Raw genomic sequence first — 18,761 nt, forward strand, 5'->3', positions numbered from 1 at the left:
TTAAGGCAAGTATATATATATTTTTTTGAAATTACAAATAGCTGTGTTAAAAGTAACTATTTTAAACCAAATGCATATTTTGAATGATCAAAGTCATAAGCAGAATTTAATTTTAGAGAAATATTTAGTTTATATTTGGGTTTAGCATGTTACTAGCCATAAGTAAAGAAAATGTTTCCCATTAAACTACCCATTTGATGCACTATGTAGTAACGGGACTGAAGAGAGCACGTTTTTTGTGTAAATCCACTGTTGCCTGACCAGATTTTGTCCTGTTTTATTATTTTTTTGGGCTAAACAAACTAATCACACAAGACGGCTTCTACATGTTTATAAGTGATCTAATGTGTTCTAAAAATGTTTGCAATTTCAGTGTCAATTCAAGCCTACTAACATGTAAAACATTTTAATTTTCTAATTATTTTAAATAAACTATACAGCACAGTCCCGTGTGCAGCCGCTGAGGGAAAAGGTAAAAAAGTTGGTCATTTCCGCAGATCTCCACAAGGGGGAGCACTGGCTCTACGATGCAGACTCAATGGCCTGGATTCAGCCTTCAACGTGAACGTGCAAGAGACATTTTTCCCTTCTATCTTAAACTGTTTTGTGATTTCTGGCATGTTTATGTGATTTTAATGCATTTTAGTCTCCATTTTATTCACAAATGCATCACAGACAAGGCCACTGAAGGAATTTACTTCTAGTTTTAGGACAAGGCAATGTTTACACAAGGCAATTCAAAGTGCTTCACACAACAGGAAAAATGTATTAAAATCACAACAACATGACAAATCACAAAACAAAACTGTTTAGTCCTGACTCTGGCACCAGCAGGAGGCCGGTCCATGTTTAGTCCTGACTCTGGCACCAGCAGGAGGCCGGTCCATGTTTAGTCCTGACTCTGGCACCAGCAGGAGGCCGGTCCATGTTTAGTCTTGACTCTGGCACCAGCAGGAGGCCGGTCCATGTTTAGTCCTGACTCTGGCACCAGCAGGAGGCCGGTCCATGTTTAGTCTTGACTCTGGCACCAGCAGGAGGCCGGTCCATGTTTAGTCCTGACTCTGGCACCAGCAGGAGGCCGGTCCATGTTTAGTCCTGACTCTGGCACCAGCAGGAGGCCGGTCCATGTTTAGTCCTGACTCTGGCACCAGCAGGAGGCCGGTCCCTGAGGTCTTCAGAGTCCGAGATGGTTCATATGGCACTAACATGTCCAAGATGTACTTTGGTGCTAGGCCATGGAGAGACTTGTACACAAGCAGAGCTGCTTTAAAGTCTATTCTCTGAGCCACAGGGAGCCAGTGCAGAGACCTGAGAACAGGACTAATGTGATGGTACTTCCTGGTTCTGGTCAGGACCCGAGCAGCAGCGTTCTGGATGTACTGCAGCTGTTTTACAGCTCGTTTGGAGAGGCCAGTGAGCAGGCCGTTACAGTAGTCTAATCTACTGGAGACAAACGCGTGGATAAGTCTCTCTAAATCTGGTTTTGACACTATATTTTTGATTTTGGCAATGTTTTTTAGATGGTAAAAAGCTGCTGATGTTATTGATATGACGTGGCAATTAAAGTTCAAGTCTGAGTCCATTATTACCCCCAGATTTCTAACTTTTAGAGCGAGACTCTGGAGGTGACACTAACACTCTCTCTTTGCTTCTGTGGCCAAAGACGATGATTTCAGTCTTGTCTGAGTTCAGCTGGAGAAAGTGATTTGCCTCCACAAACTGATCTGTTGGATGCAGTGACAGTGAAACAAAGATCACATGGGGAACAGAGAGTGTCGTCTGCATAATTGTGATGGGACAAATTTTTATTCTGGGACATTTCTTGTGATGAATTGTAACTTTAATGAATTATTTTCTTTGTTCTAGGAAATAGCTGACCCATGAGTGACCGGTCACTGTCAAGCTCTAGATCCACTGTTTGACAGCCAGTATGAATTCTGTGCTATTTATCATCTGCAACATTTTACTTAAGTTTACATTTTATCTTGTGTTTAATGTTCATTTGAAAAATCAAAAATCAGATTCAAGGTTTTCAATGTACTTTGTCTAGCAGTGTTTTCAAAAGCCAAATCTATTTTATTTTAGTGCAATAGAAATATTACAACCCTTCTAGAGCAAATAGCTACAATTAAATAATGTGTGGAAGATTGTATAAAAAAATATGATATATGAAATCCTCTTATTTATTTGAATTCTAATTTAATGTTTGTGGGGGTTTGATGTATAGAGCTGTGCATTTGCAAAATCAAAATAAAATATAACCTAAATAATCATAATTGTACTATATTGTTATTCTCCAGGTTACAAAGCATATTCTTTTTCTTTTCTTATCTGTGACTCTGACCAGAAGAACTGCTCAATGTAGAAAACAAGTAGCTTTTATATGAATTTATTAGAAAGGTCAAATGAAAAACAAAATGGCCGGTTTACACGCACTGAACGATCTCACGTTCATCCAAACGACTCGCATTTACAATTTCTTGACTTAACGGCTGAACCTTGTGGACTCAGGGTAACGGAGCAGCCATCGTGGACTTGATCCAGTCCAGGTAGTTTGTGACGCGAGTGTAGACCCCGGGTTTGTTCTTCTTCCCGCACTGATCGCCCCAGGACACCAGGCCGTAAACCTCATGAGTGCTGTTTTCTTCACAGGTCAGAGGGCCGCCGGAGTCGCCCTGAGCAGCACAACCAAAACAGGAAATGAGCAGTTATGTTATGATACATTTGATGGTTCTATTCATTGGTTGTCTATCCATAAGATGTATTATTACTTTTTATTGTGGTAGTGACTGTAAATCTATGCACATAATTAATAAGTAGGAGTTGCAATAGTTGTAAACAATATGAAAATTGTCTCCAAAAGATCAACCAGGCAGTGTTTGAAATGCATTATTGTCTCTCGTCCTCTGGCATAATTATGCACTTGTGTGTTTATGTTTATGCTTTTCTGCACTTTATTATTGCACTATTTCGGACATTAGAGCCACGCAAACTGATTGATAAAAGTGACAATAAAATCTTGAATTGTCTTGAGGCAGATGCTGTTTATTAGACATTAATTAAAGTGTGTATGAAAGTTTTTTGTTGTTGTTTTTTTGTGTATTTATACGTGTTGTAAATATAAATTAAAGTTCACACCAATCAAGTAGCTATTAGTGCAGAAAAGTTTAAAAATCTGTAGAAAGTTACAGGAAGCGACACCTCATTCCATCCAAAGCTTGTGCATAATCTACACAAAATAAACTACTTTTTTGACCCTCTAAAGGTGAATCCAACCAAATAAAGTCACTCTCTTATATTTGTATTTGTCAAATGCAAAACATTGTGTCATTAACACACTCTAAATTGAATAAATTCTAGCCAAATCAAAAATGCATTTTAACTGCATTTTAATTCAATGTATAGTTCAACCTGTTATAGGGACTTTAAATAATTGACTGCTACATTTACAGTAACATTTTATTAATAAAACCATTAGCCTGCTCTTCTGTCACTCTCTAATATATTGATCTTAAATAATAGTTGAAACTCCAGGTCATACGAGTAAATAACCTACGATTAACCCTACGTTTTGGCTTATTTGGATATTTGGATATTTATCTATCAGAACTGGGTTAATGCATATCTAATCCTCCTCAAAGCTTAATATCTCCTGATATATAATATAATATACTAATCGAGTAAGAAACCACACAGTCAGAAGCCCCACACACACAGTCAGAAGCCCCCCACACACACAGTCAGAAGCCCCACACACACAGTCAGAAGCCCCCACACACACAGTCAGAAGCCCCCCACTTACACAGTCAGAAGCCCCCCACACACACAGTCAGAAGCCCCCCACACACACAGTCAGAAGCCCCACACACACAGTCAGAAGCCCCCCACACACACAGTCAGAAGCCCCCACACACACAGTCAGAAGCCCCCCCCCCACACACAGTCAGAAAGCCCCCACTTACACAGTCAGAAGCCCCCCACACACACAGTCAGAAGCCCCCCACACACACAGTCAGAAGCCCCCACACACACAGTCAGAAGCCCCCACACACACAGTCAGAAGCCCCCCACACACACAGTCAGAAGCCCCCCACACACACAGTCAGAAGCCCCGACACACACAGTCAGAAGCCCCCCACACACACAGTCAGAAGCCCCCCACACACACAGTCAGAATCCCCCCACACACACAGTCAGAAGCCCCCCCCACACACAGTCAGAAGCCCCCCATACACACAGTCAGAAGCCCCCACACACAGTCAGAAGCCCCCCACACACACAGTCAGAAGCCCCACACACACAGTCAGAAGCCCCACACACACACAGTCAGAAGCCCCCCCCACACACAGTCAGAAAGCCCCCACTTACACAGTCAAATCAAATCAAATCAATTTATTTTTGTAAGGCCCAAAATCACAACAACAGTTGCCTCTGAGGGCCACAGGGAGAAATGAAGCCCCCCCCACACACAGTCAGAAGCCCCCCACTTACACAGTCAGAAGCCCCCCACACACACAGTCAGAAGCCCCCCACACACACAGTCAGAAGCCCCCACACAGTCAGAAGCCCCCCACACACAGTCAGAAGCCCCACACACACACAGTCAGAAGCCCACACACAGTCAGAAGCCCCCCACACACAGTCAGAAGCCCCCCACACACACAGTCAGAAGCCCCCCACACACACAGTCAGAAGCCCCCCACACACACAGTCAGAAGCCCCCACTTACACAGTCTGAAGCCCCCCACACACACAGTCAGAAGCCCCCCACACACACAGTCAGAAGCCCCCACTTACACAGTCTGAAGCCCCCCACACACACAGTCAGAAGCCCCCACACACACAGTCAGAAGCCCCCCACTTACACAGTCAGAAGCCCCCCACACACACAGTCAGAAGCCCCCCACTTACACAGTCAGAAGCCCCCACACACACAGTCAGAAGCCCCCACACACACAGTCCGAAGCCCCCCACACACACAGTCAGAAGCCCCCACACACACAGTCAGAAGCCCCCCACACACACAGTCAGAAGCCCCCCACACACACAGTCAGAAGCCCCCCCCCCACACACAGTCAGAAAGCCCCCACTTACACAGTCAGAAGCCCCCCACACACACAGTCAGAAGCCCCCCACTTACACAGTCAGAAGCCCCCCACACACACAGTCAGAAGCCCCCACACACACAGTCAGAAGCCCCCCACACACACAGTCAGAAGCCCCCCACACACAGTCAGAAGCCCCCACACAGTCAGAAGCCCCCCACACACAGTCAGAAGCCCCCCACACGGAAGCCCCCCACACACAGTCAGAAGCCCCAGACACACAGTCAAAAGCCCCCCACACACACACACAGTCAGAAGCCCCCCCCCGCACACAGTCAGAAGCCCCCCACACACAGTCAGAAGCCCTCCCCACACACACAGTCAGAAGCCCCCCCACACACAGTCAGAAGCCCCCCCCACACACAGTGAGAAGCCCCCCCCACACACAGTGAGAAGCCCCCCACATACACAGTCAGAAGCCCCCCCACACACAGTCAGAAGCCCCCCACACACAGTCAGAAGCCCCCCACACGGAAGCCCCCCACACACAGTCAGAAGCCCCACACACAGTCAGAAGCCCCCCCCACACACACACAGTCAGAAGCCCCCCCCGCACACAGTCAGAAGCCCCCCACACACAGTCAGAAGCCCCCCCCCACACACACAGTCAGAAGCCCCCCCCACACACAGTGAGAAGCCCCCCCCACACACAGTGAGAAGCCCCCCCACACACAGTCAGAAGCCCCCACACACACAGTCAGAAGCCCCCCACACACAGTCAGAAGCCCCCCCCACACACACAGTCAGAAGCCCCCCCACACACAGTCAGAAGCCCCCCCCACACACAGTGAGAAGCCCCCCCCACACACAGTGAGAAGCCCCCCACATACACAGTCAGAAGCCCCCCCACACACAGTCAGAAGCCCCCCACACACAGTCAGAAGCCCCCCACACGGAAGCCCCCCACACACAGTCAGAAGCCCCACACACAGTCAGAAGCCCCCCCCACACACACACAGTCAGAAGCCCCCCCCGCACACAGTCAGAAGCCCCCCACACACAGTCAGAAGCCCCCCCCCACACACACAGTCAGAAGCCCCCCCACACACAGTCAGAAGCCCCCCCCACACACAGTGAGAAGCCCCCCCCACACACAGTGAGAAGCCCCCCCACACACAGTCAGAAGCCCCCACACACAGTCAGAAGCCCCACACACACACACAGTCAGAAGCCCCCCCCCCACACACACAGTCAGAAGCCCCCCACACACACAGTCAGAAGCCCCCCCACACACACAGTCAGAAGCCCCCCACACACACAGTCAGAAGCCCCCCACACACACAGTCAGAAGCCCCCCCACACACACAGTCAGAAGCCCCCCCCACACACAGTCAGAAGCCCCCCCCACACACAGTCAGAAGCCCCCCACACACACAGTCAGAAGCCCCTCACACACACACAGTCAGAAGCCCCCCACACACAGTCAGAAGCCCCCACACACACAGTCAGAAGCCCCCCACACACACAGTCAGAAGCCCCCCACACACACAGTCAGAAGCCCCCCACACACAGTCAGAAGCCCCACACACACAGTCAGAAGCCCCCCACACACAGTCAGAAGCCCCACACACACACAGTCAGAAGCCCCCCACACACACAGTCAGAAGCCCCCCACACACAGTCAGAAGCCCCCCACACAGTCAGAAGCCCCCCACACACAGTCAGAAGCCCCCCACACACAGTCAGAATCCCCCCACACACACAGTCAGAAGCCCCCCACACACACAGTCAGAAGCCCCTCACACACACACAGTCAGAAGCCCCCCCCACACACAGTCAGAAGCCCCCACACACACAGTCAGAAGCCCCCCACACACACAGTCAGAAGCCCCCCACACACACAGTCAGAAGCCCCTCACACACACACAGTCAGAAGCCCCCCACACACACAGTCAGAAGCCCCCCACACACACAGTCAGAAGCCCCTCACACACACACAGTCAGAAGCCCCCCACACACAGTCAGAAGCCCCACACACACACAGTCAGAAGCCCCCCACACACACAGTCAGAAGCCCCCCACACACAGTCAGAAGCCCCCCACACAGTCAGAAGCCCCCCACACACAGTCAGAAGCCCCCCACACACACAGTCAGAAGCCCCCCACACACAGTCAGAAGCCCCACACACACAGTCAGAAGCCCCCCACACACAGTCAGAAGCCCCACACACACACAGTCAGAAGCCCCCCCCCACACACAGTCAGAAGCCCCCCACACACAGTCAGAAGCCCCACACACACACAGTCAGAAGCCCCCCCCCACACACAGTCAGAAGCCCCCCACACACAGTCAGAAGCCCCCACACACAGTCAGAAGCCCCCCACACACACTGACCTGGCAGGAGTCGACCCCTCCCTGCAGGTGTCCCGCACACAACATGCCCCCGTCCAGTGAACTGCCGTACACGTCCCGTTCAGAGCATTTTTCCTGGTTAATCAGCAGCACGTTGGCCTCGAGCAGGTGCTGGGAGCCGTAAGAAGCTATAAATACAAAAACAAAAGACAAACCAATGCATGTTTACGTTCATACAGCTGTTTCACGCACTTAACCAGGCACAAAGCTATTTTAAATGCCAAAGTGTGCATTACACAAGCTGCTGGCATCACGTCCGCGTTGGCTTATTAGCGGCACTTTGGCATTAAACAGGTGTGGAGGATTGTGTAGCGGTGTAAAAAATACTGCTTATTCAACGTAAAGTGTCTTGTGGGACAAAGCGTGGTAAAAAACAGTGTTTGAGTCCACCGTAATTGGACATTTTCTAAACTTAAAAACTGTAAATAATCATCAATCCTCTTGTTTTTCGCCATAACATTTAATACCGTGTGCGCTCAAATAAGAAACCAATACCATCAATTGAGAATATTGTCTTTTTCCAACCAATCTCAGCATCTATTGTGCTGGAGATAATTGTTAAGGTTTTGTAAATTCCTGAAAAGGATACCGTATTTTCCGGATTATAAGTCGCACCTTTTTTCATAGTTTTGGCCGGGATGCGACTTATACTTATACTATACTATCTATACTTATATACTTGTACTTATACTCCGGAGCGACTTAAATGTGATATTATTTGTTATTTTCACACCGCATTTCATACTCCAGTGCCACTTATATTATGTTTTTTTCTTCTCTATTATGCATTTTTTGGCTGGTGCGACTTATAGTCCGGAAAATACGATACGTGCATTAGCAGTTGCATTGTATACTTACAGTTCTCCGTGGCCCCCCATCCTGAAATGGTGCACTCCGTCCCGTCAGGCAGCGGGGCGTCAGGGAGACAGGCCGTCTTCACAAACTGAGACTCTTTGGCGCACTCTCCGTTTTTATCCTCTAGACGCAGCAAACCTGGAGAAACAGAAGTGCACGGCGATGAGTACGCCTCAACGCGACTGATGCTTTGTGCAATAAAGACGGGCTATGAATGACTCGCCGATGTCGTTGTAAACGGCGTAGGGTTTCTCGTTGTAGTTCTCGTGTCGAATCGCCTCGGCCACGGTGAGCGCCTGCTCGTTGGGTTCTTCAGAGGACAGATCCTGGCTTCCCAAAACCACCCGCATGTCCTGATTGGTTGGACTGTAACAACACACATAGGGTTAGAGGTTGGTACATTCGTTGACCCAGTTTTTTGGTTCTCTCTGTAATTTCTGGGCCTTTCCGCCGGGAGAAACAAAAACCAGCACCAAGTTCAAAGTCTTCACTGTCGGCAACAAACAAACTAATGCTTTTTCACAACGGCTTCTGTTATTCAACTCCAAAGACGTGAGAGTTGAAAGGACTTGATATTTATTCACAATTTGATCATACGGTTCTTTCTTTCAAAAACAGTACATTTCCCAAAGAGCTTCATAGGCCCCTCCCCCCCATCTGAAATTATAACCTCATCATAATATTACAAAATAGAGCATCATTGGTCAATTTATTATGGTTTTATTTTGTTTTGTTTTTCATTTTGCGCATGGAGACAAGAGTTGAAAAGATAGTGACAAAATGGCCCCTTTTCCCAAGTGTGGTATTAAGTTTCAGTGTGTTAGGATTATTGTGAGAAACAACATTTAACGATTTAACGATTTAACGATTATTGAGACTGTGACGAAATAACGGTGAAATATTTAATTGACATGTTACTGTTGGTCAAGTTTTGAGACCGTTTTTTTACAAAATTGAACTTCCTGAAAGACAAAATAAAGTTACATTTGACAAAAACAGCAGGATACTAAAGTTCTTTACATTTACATCTATTTTTGGGACGATAGGATGAACCAAAAATACTTCTAAAATTGACACTGGATTATTAATGGTTAATGGATTATTATTTATCGGTTCTCACGACTACATTGTGACCTGATAATCTTGACCTTCCTATTCCCAAGAGAGGAAAGGGATATCAGATATTACATTTTCTGGCATATTGTTAAGAAGCAAAACTCTACTATTATATCTGTCCTTCATTTGTCTATGTGGAAATAAACTTTAACTGTGTCTGTCCAAACGAGGGGACCACTGCCCGTTAAAGTTAAAGCCCAAATAACTGCCAGTGTAATGGTCTTTACGTACATGCAGTGTCCAGCGGTCAGCACCCAGCAGCTCTCGATGAGCACCCCTCCACAGACGTGTCTGTACGACAGGTTGGAGTTCTTCGGTCTCACTTGTATCGACGCTTGCCAGGGAATGGCGCCGGGAGCGACTTTAAGACCCCCGAAGATGCGCGTGATGGCTTTCTTGGGCTGTGGCATTCCGCACGTCCTGAACTGTGCGTCAGAGGCATTGGTGGGCGCTGGGGTAGGTCCAGGGACGGGGGTGGTGCCCTGGGCAGAGGTGGTGGAAGGCGGGGGTGGGACGGGCTCGGTGGGAGCAGGAGGCGGGGGCGCTGGTTCTGTTGGGCCGGGGGGAGGAGGAGGGGCAGGCTGGGTCGGGCCAGGCTGGTCTGTGGGTTTAACTGTTGTTGGTTCATCTAAGAAAATAAAACAATTAAAAACAAGAGGAATGTTATTTTGGAAAGGTTTACAAAGTACAAAGAGGTTGAAAGTAGCTGTAAACGTTTTTGTCAAAGTGCTCATTGTACACTGTGGTTGCCAGGAGGCCCACCATTATCATGTGTTCTGGGACTGTCCTGTTACCCACAAATATTGGACTGGGATCAATAAAGTGCTACAGACGCCATCCCGATCGATGCCATGGACACGGTCAGTTGCTGTCTCTGGAACGTCCTCCTGGCGGCAGGGAAAAGGCCCTCTGCACCGAGGATCGAGTGCTGGACCGACATCATATTGGACATCGGTCAAATGATTATTGTTATTTTTTTCAAATTTAAAAAATTTGAAAATGGACTGTGGAATAAATCGGTTGTTTGAGCCTTAACTTCTTTCTTTTTCTTTCTTTTTTCATGTCTGCTGATTTGGATTTTTGTCTGTTGCTTTCTCTGGTTCTGTTTTCTTTAACTAAATGTTTTTTCTGAATACTTTTATATTTGGAGAAAAAAATAAAAAGGTTTAGCTGTTAGTTCTGCACAGTAAAAATAAATAAATAATGCTTTTGTCGGTTCCCTGAGAGAAAACACTCGCTCAACCGTGGCTCACATAATCGAACACTGGTGACCCCAAAAGGAGACAGTGGTGCTATAAAAGGTGCTCTTCACCTGTCGGATCGTCACAGTGTCGGACGTCACAGTAGTCCCACCAGAGTCGCCGTCCTTTTCGGTAGAAGCACCACGGCATTTGAGAACCATCCGGATTTCTGTCAAATAAAGTTTTGTTTTCGGGTTAATAGTCACAAATTAAACCTGTAATAAACTGTTAGTGTTAGATTATATATTGACAATAATAAAACAAAGGGAGACTGAACAGCGCTGGCGCTTTAAGGCTCTGAATGAGTGACAGGTAGATTTAACCAAGAACAGTGAAGTGTGAGTTTCAAGAAGAAGCAAATTCATTTAGTTTCCTCTTAAAGGCACTTTAAATTGTGTTATAAAGTGTCCATGAGTTAAGATTAAATTGCGATCTGGTTCTGATTACATTTGTCTTAAAGGGGACATATTATGCAAAATCCACTTTGTTACAACATTTCCTCAGCATTAGTTTACTCGACGTTGTATTTTGATTGATTCGTGCATGTTGACGAGTTAATCCTGTATTGTCCTGAAACGGAGGCTGGTGTGCTCAGAAAATCTGTGTTTCCCCTATCCCCTATCTCCACCCACATCCCGACAGTTTGCTGCGTGTCCTCCCTTCTCTCTCATCCCCCATTTCACTCTGTACCTTCCTGTCAGTAAAGCCTACGGGCCAAAAAAAAGGCAAAACGTCACTATGAAGCTCTGCAGTTTTGAACAGTGAAGTGAAGGATTCTGTTTCCATTACAAAGCTGTTCAATATTGCGGTTTACTGTGAACCAAATGTAAAAGAAAAAGAGCATAAAGTGTCTCCTTTAAGCCAAAATTGTGTTCAAAATGACATTAAAGAAGATTACTGAAGAAGCTCACAACTCCATCTAGTGGTTCAACTGTTAATGAGTGAATCTAAATTGCATTTCATCTCTTTCCTGTCGTGTCCAGGCTAAATCGTTCCTGACCTGCAGAAGTTGTGAGGTCCCAGTCCGTCCTCGTTCTCATCGGCCTCGAAGGGATTCGTGCCCGATTCCAGGAGGAAGTGAGAGTTCCAGAACAAACACTCGTGACCATCGTCGGTCTCACTCACGTTGCCTCTGTAAGACTCTCCATCTCCGGTGTAGCAGTCGTTTGGACCTGGAGGTGAGATCAGAAGAATACAGCAGTGATCCTGACAAAGCTCCTTCTAGAGTTTCTTTAATTTATGGTCAGCTTTTTCCATTTATCTACTGTAGCATAGTCCTATTTCACACAGTTTAATCCTAGTTTAGATCTAATACCTCTCTTTTAGTTGGTAATTAGTGTAAAAAGAACTGGTTCATAGCTTTTTTGCATACCGTATTTTCCACACTATAAGGCGCACTGTCAATGAATGGTCTATTTTCGATCATTTTTCATATATAAGGCGCACCGGAATATAAGGCGCATTTAGCGAAACAAAACGTGTACCACACAAAATCGCTTCGAGGTCAGTAATTACAACCAGAATTCATCCATATATAAGGCGCACGGGATTATAAGGCTTCATTTTTTTGGAGAAAATTAAAGGCTTTTAAGTGCGCCTTATAGTGCGGAAAATACGGTCAATGTTCTATATCGTGTGGTAATAGGAACTCAATTTTTTGCTGTATGTTAGTCACAAACCTTACCACTTTGGCAAGGCGTAATAAATGTGTACATGAATACACTGTACAAAGCATTCATTTTAAAGCTATTTCTGTAGATTCACATTATTGATTACTGATAAAGTGGTACCAACTTGACCTTTACACTATTGCAAGTGCAGTACAAACACTCTTAGTTGAGAAAGTATTTGGAGCTGGTTAGCGTTGGCATCCGATCGGACTAAAGTTTGACCTGGTGACTGAGGATTGCTGTAATATTTACCGACTTGGCAGTAGCGTCCACTGAACCCTGTGGGACAAGCGCAGTCGAAGTCGTTGCCGTCTTTCACACACAAGGCTCCATTATGGCACGGATTTGGGTCACAAACAGAATCTGAAAATGCACCATTTCTTTTTAGTTTGGCTTGTGCAACAAAAACAGGGTTCAAAAGTGTTCCAAGGGCAACTCCATAGGGCAGTCTGAGGAGAACAAACCCTGCAACCCGTGAGGCGAATTAGGATAGATTTTTTTGTTAAAACTTCTTGAACTACTTTTATTCTTTTACACTTTATAGCAGTTTGAATAATGAAACAAGATGCTAGCTTCATATGGCAAGATTAGTGATGTCAGATTAGTGAATGAAGAGCAGAAAATCAATCTCCAAGTGTGTTTTTGAGGAGGAAACAACACTTTATGATGGCTAAAAGTACAAAAAGGTGATATGATAGGCCACAGAATATGTCAAAATAAAAAAAAATATCATAAAGTTTGGTCTCTTTTGGGACTCACCTTTTATCCATAAATACTGGACTGAGATTATTGAGGCACTGGCTTCAACACCAATATTTAATTTGACTTTAAAACACTGTATCGCGCATGTAGAACTCCAACAATGGAAACAATAGATGGATACATGTGGAACGTACTATTGGCTGCAGCAAAAAAGTAAAGAATAAAGATGACAGGAACACAGCCTGGACTGAAATAACTTTGGACTTTTACAAAATGGAAAAATGGACTTTTACACTGAACTTAACACTGGGACAGATACAATAAAGTGCTTTTTTTTGGTACTTTTTGGACTCCATTTCCTTTTGGTCTTTCACTCTCTGGCCTTGTTCTGTTTGTTTTTTGTTCATATTTATTACATTAAATAAAGTTTTGTCTTACGCCGTTCACAGTTTGGAGGCCGGAATGGTTCTTTGCATTTGCACTCGTAGTACGGCGGTCTGGAGGTCAACACGCACTCCCCACGCCCACATCTGCCTTTTCGACAGCGCTTGGGGCCTAAAGACATACAAAGTAATGCAATTCATCCAATGTCACTGCAATATCTGCCACTTTGTATTGATGATCGTGATTTTGACCCAACCTTTTTCGCATTTCTTGCCCTTAAACGGCTTCTCGCAGTGGCATTTGAACTTCCTCTTGCCTCTCTCCTTTTCTTCACAAACTCCCCTGTTACGACAGGGGTTGGGATTACAGTGACCTGGGGACAAAAACACCACGTTTATGAAGGATTCTCACATCTCCCACAACAATTTCAGTATTGTCCTTTTCAGAAAACACATTTTTTTAAACGCATGTTACTTTTATTACAGTTAAATAGGCTCGACGTGTCTTTTTATCACACAAAATTGGCCTGCAAAGAAACTTGTATCTTGTGGAAAACCCAGTAATCCACAAAATTGGCAGTTTTATTTTACTTTGCTTAAGTCGTGCGCTGGATTAAAACCTCTAATTTTCAGATCACAGGGAGAACACTCGACCAACTGAGCTACTGTGATGAAAAACATAGTCAAAGTCATTTTTTTGGAATGAATTTAACTTCTATGAGTACATTTTCTGCAATATTATGATATATCACCAACCCAACGCTACTCTCCGTTGACGCTATTATACCTTCCGGTTCCTGGAGCTCGTAAAGCCAGTCGCTGCTGTGGTCTTCCTCCTCATCCTCGTTGTCAGCTCCCGGAATGATCTGGAAGAATTCATCTGCGGCGGCACAACACGGTCAGATCGCGCGTCGTTCGTCCGTTTTATTTTACAGTGAAGTCGAAACAGCTCTAACCGGTGGTGATCTCGTCGAAGCGTCCTCTGCCCCGGTGTTTGCCGTGATGATCATGACCATGACCATGACCACGCCCACGCCCACGGCCATGTCTGTGTTCTTTCTTTTCCTTCTTCATCTGATTGTTACAAATATATTCACACAACAGAAACAAAATGGAATGCACCGAACGTCAGAGAAAGTGCAAAACTGAACAGCTTAACACCAATGAGTATGTTGAAAAAGAGGAGGAAATGAATGTCTGATTATAAAATTAGACATTGGCAATATGTTGAAATTAACATAATATTGTGAATTTGGTTTTGAAGATATACTTGATAATCCAACTTGGCATATTGTTCATCTTAAATCAATTCAAGAAGAGCTGACTGAAAATGAAAACGTGATACTGTAAACTTTCAAAATAAGAGCTTAGGGTGATGTTTCTGCACTTTCGTGATTCATTTTTTAAATAATTAAACCTCAATTGATACGTTTAAAGACACGTTTGATCACATTTCTGTTGGATTGAAATAACAGACGACAATATTCATCCAACAGAAATGTGATAAAACATGTCTTTAAATGTATTAATTGAGGTTGAGGTTTAATTATTTGCCAAATGTGAAATGTAAATGTAAAGAAAAATGTAAAAATGAATCGTCTGTTTATTGTTAGAGATTAAATTTTTTGTCAATATCTCCCACCTCTAAAAAATACAAATCACTTTTATGTTATTTTGCGAATTTATCTCTTTAATGTAAAGTTTATAACATTCGATCCCGAGCTCCTCTGGAAAAGTACAAATAAGTTTAACATTCAAGTCAAATTGGTATTGTCCTACTTTCTGTTCAAGATTCCGTCTGTGTGCGGGAAAAAGTGACACAATGAATTTAAACAAACATTTTTAAGTATAAGATTAATTATTTTTATTTTTATTTCCAGCGTAAAAACTTAATGTTGGTCTAATTTTGTAAAATACGTTTTCTTCCATCTGTGAATTGTCCATGTGCAAATGCAAACGATGTATACTTTTCATATTATGCTGGATGTTACGATATATTCTTTACCTCGCAGGAGACGAAGAACAGGGCCAGCAGCACGCACAGCAGCAGGAGCCTGAGCTTCATGATGGCACCGGAGCGGACCACCGACTGGGACGTCCCGCTCAGACACACTCTTTAACACGGGCCTGAGCACACTGACCTTTGATCCTCTCTGTGGGCCGGTGTATTGATCCAAATGTTTTTAATCAGATGTTATTTTTATTACCAGTACAGTTATTTTATTAATGTCTGTACAAAATCATTCATAATGGCAATGCAAGTTTAATGAAACAAAACAACACAAAACACAAGTGGTAATTTGGGGTTGGCCTGTTTTCAAAGATTATTTATTTTGATGCAGACTTTGGTTGTGTTTTCGAGGCAAATTTTAATCATTTACTCACATAGACATACTGAATCTGAGGACAAAATTGCATCCAAACACGGATTAATCCCATGCATTAGTGTCTAAAGCAGGACATTCTCAGAGAGCCGTCTTTGTTCATTGTGATTATATTTTAGTTTCATTGGTCCAGTTCAACCCATGGCACAGCCACATAACGACAGAAACACTGAACTGAACATAAAGCTGTACTTTTACATTACAAAAACATTTATGTTAGAGAAGGGCTTGCATACATGAACTTTTGACGTACTAAAACATTTCTATCAGACAAAAAATACAAATTGTCATCTATTATTCAAAATGAGTAAAGTCTTAAAGGTGCACTATGCAAGTTTTCTAATGCAGAGTCCGTTACCTCACATGAAAATGTTACTGCTTTGCCTGAAACTTTCCAGTACAGTATTAACGTAGTTTTCATTTATTCCATCACAGGTGTTTGATGTTGTAACCACAGACTGTATCTGGCTCCAGCCAATTGCAACCACAGAGCCAATCAGGAGCTAGGTCACAGAAGGTACACACCCCTTCCCGCTTTCCGCTGGTTTCCACGGGGCGGACGCTTAGCAACGAGCCATGTTAGCTGTCAATCAAACCTCCTTCTCGCGCGAGCTGGAGCGGACCAGGGCGAAAGGGGGCACCTGAGTGTTCAGTTATTATTGTTTATATCTTGATTTACAATAATAAGACATATACCGTATTTTCCAGACTATAAGTCGCACCGAAGTATAAGTCGCACCAGCCAAAAAATGCATAATAGAGAAGAAAAATACATATATAAGTTGCACTGGAGTATGAAATGCGGTTGCAAGTGTGAAAATGACAAATAATATCACATATAAGTTGCTCCGGAGTATAAGTATATAAGTATAAATTTAAGTATAAGTCCCACCCCGGCCAAAACTATGAAAAAGGTGCGACTTATAGTCCGGAATATACGGGTAACGTATATAACTTAAAATAATTAGTGAAAATGGTGTCATCTTTCTACAGAAAAATTGTAGGCAAAACAACATCCCCATGAAGAAAAGGTTCCAGACCCTCCACCTAAAACGTCCACAGTGCCCCTTTAACTATCACAGGTCACTGGTGGGGGGCACGGCGCGTTACAGACCCGTATGGGCTTTGTATTGGTCCCGTTATGATCATGGCCCGGACACAGTGCCAAGTGTAGGCTGTCGGCAAACGTTCCTACGCAGAAGGAGAACAGCGGGGTCATCTTATCCGCCTCCAAAAAGATGACCTGTCCCGCGGGGAAACTGCACAGCACCCCGACGTGGCTGTAGCGCTTCAGAACGGGCAGCTGGTGCGGGATACCTCCATGCCACGCCGTGTACTCCCCATCGAAATACTCCATACACCAAGACTCTCCCCCTCGTCCCAACCAGCACGCCTCGCTTGGACCCTTGCGCGGGATGGAGGGGTACGTGACACCCAATTCCCAGTACGTTTTCCCGCTCACGTCCAGCTCAAAGTAGTGGCGTCCGCAGCTGAAGGCCTGGGTGCTGAGGACGTAGAGGGTGGAGTCGAAGCGGGTGCGGTTGTCCGGGACGTCCTGCCAGGCGTCACTGAAGCTCACACTGTCTCCTCCAGAAGAGAGCAGGAGTTTGGGATGAGCAGAGTCGGGGTTCAGATGGACCTCAGAGGAGTCTGTTCAGTGAAAGCACAGTTTAAGTTGCATTATAAGGTTTAAATGATATATTTTAGAAGGTTTTAGCTCAACAATTAATATACAAGACGTACAAATATTACTAATAGTTCCATAGTCAGTGTATTTATAGTAAGGTTTGCCTGTGACAACAATTTACTTACAAAAACTGGTATAAATGTCAACTTCCAAGTAACATAATGATTAAGGTGCAGTCAAAGGTGAAGCGCACAAAGGAACCAGCACAAACATGAGCCCTTTGAGTAGAAATACATTTTGTTATTGAAAAGTATTCAGAAGTAAGAACTTTGTGCATCTGTGGACGCGAAAGAAATCTGCGCTTATCTCTGGATGGATTTAAAGAAGACCTACAGTGCTTTTATCTTCTATATGGTTCTAATCTGCGACGCTGGTGGATCATTATGTTACATTGAGGACATTTTGAATTACGATCTAAAACAACCATTCTGTTTACTTCCTGAAGCCCGCCACGATGTTCTGGGCCGGCCCCTTTAACGTCACGTCGCCTCTGGAGAGCTGACGTTTTTCATTTGTGTCAAACTGGCTACGCAGCGCTGCTAAATCCTACGAGCGTCACAGCTTGAGAAAATAAAATTGCTGAATCAAGTAAGTAAAGAGCAGCGAACACAGGAACCGTTGGAGTAATGGTGTCTCGTCCACAGAAGAATACAAATTACTCACTCTAAATATAACTTCTAGTAGTTTAATAAGAAGGGAAAACGATCTTAAAAGTTGATTTAGCATAATAGGCTTCCTTTGATTTCCCTGCTTGTTCACTTATCGCCCTCTCCACAGATCTGACCTTACTTGACCTGGTTGTGCCACCTGCTTGCCCCCATGGAGATAAATATGTTTATTGCAGACTGTGGAGCATTCCCAATCACTTTAATTATTTATGTATTTCCTACTAGGGTGTATTTATTAACCGTTAATAGGTAAAAGCCACATTTCTTATGCTACTTGCTCTTAACAACACCTATATTACCAAATGCCAATTAGGATCATATTATCTCTTAACAATCTCTTAACATCTTATTAATTAGAAGTTAGAAGGAGTTTATTAATAGAAAAGTGTCACTAAATGTCTAATTAGCAGCAGAATAATGTTATGCAGAATAAGACATTAATAAGGGCAGATTAAGTACTAATAAGCAACTACCGTATTTTCCGGACTATAAGTTGCACCGGAGTATAAGACGAGTATAAGACCAAAAAAAGCATAATAAGAAAAAAACATATAAGTCACATTGGAGTATGAAATGTGGTTCCAAGTGTGAAAATAA

General features: G+C 44.3%; 2 protein-coding genes across 2 annotated transcripts in view; both read right to left on the reverse strand.

The window, feature by feature from the left end:
* Positions 1–2,373: 2,373 nt before the first annotated feature.
* Positions 2,374–15,505, reverse strand: LOC140350765 (hyaluronan-binding protein 2-like). Its single transcript, XM_072436250.1, has 13 exons — positions 15,431–15,505; positions 14,382–14,499; positions 14,213–14,305; positions 13,683–13,799; positions 13,481–13,597; positions 12,593–12,703; positions 11,671–11,842; positions 10,742–10,839; positions 9,661–10,057; positions 8,537–8,679; positions 8,317–8,451; positions 7,441–7,586; positions 2,374–2,675 (listed from the first exon to the last, which is right to left on the reverse strand). Exons 1-13 carry the CDS (start codon positions 15,488–15,490, stop codon positions 2,508–2,510), a joined length of 1,875 nt encoding a protein of 624 aa, XP_072292351.1. The 5' UTR covers positions 15,491–15,505; the 3' UTR covers positions 2,374–2,507.
* A 1,359-nt stretch (positions 15,506–16,864) lies between these two features.
* The window catches only part of LOC140351475 (probable E3 ubiquitin-protein ligase TRIML1), a gene marked incomplete at its 5' end in the record, with an annotated part of 3,862 nt that continues 1,965 nt past the window's right edge, over positions 16,865–18,761 (reverse strand). Inside the window, one exon of the mRNA XM_072437324.1 lies at positions 16,865–17,459. Within this exon, the coding sequence (XP_072293425.1) occupies positions 16,879–17,459 (581 nt within the window). The remainder of the gene's footprint in view (positions 17,460–18,761) is intronic.

Source organism: Eucyclogobius newberryi, unplaced genomic scaffold (genome assembly GCF_026437365.1).
Source record: "Eucyclogobius newberryi isolate DKJ021-1_F unplaced genomic scaffold, fEucNew1.0.hap1 SCAF_8, whole genome shotgun sequence".
Lineage (NCBI taxonomy): Eukaryota > Metazoa > Chordata > Actinopteri > Gobiiformes > Gobiidae > Eucyclogobius > Eucyclogobius newberryi.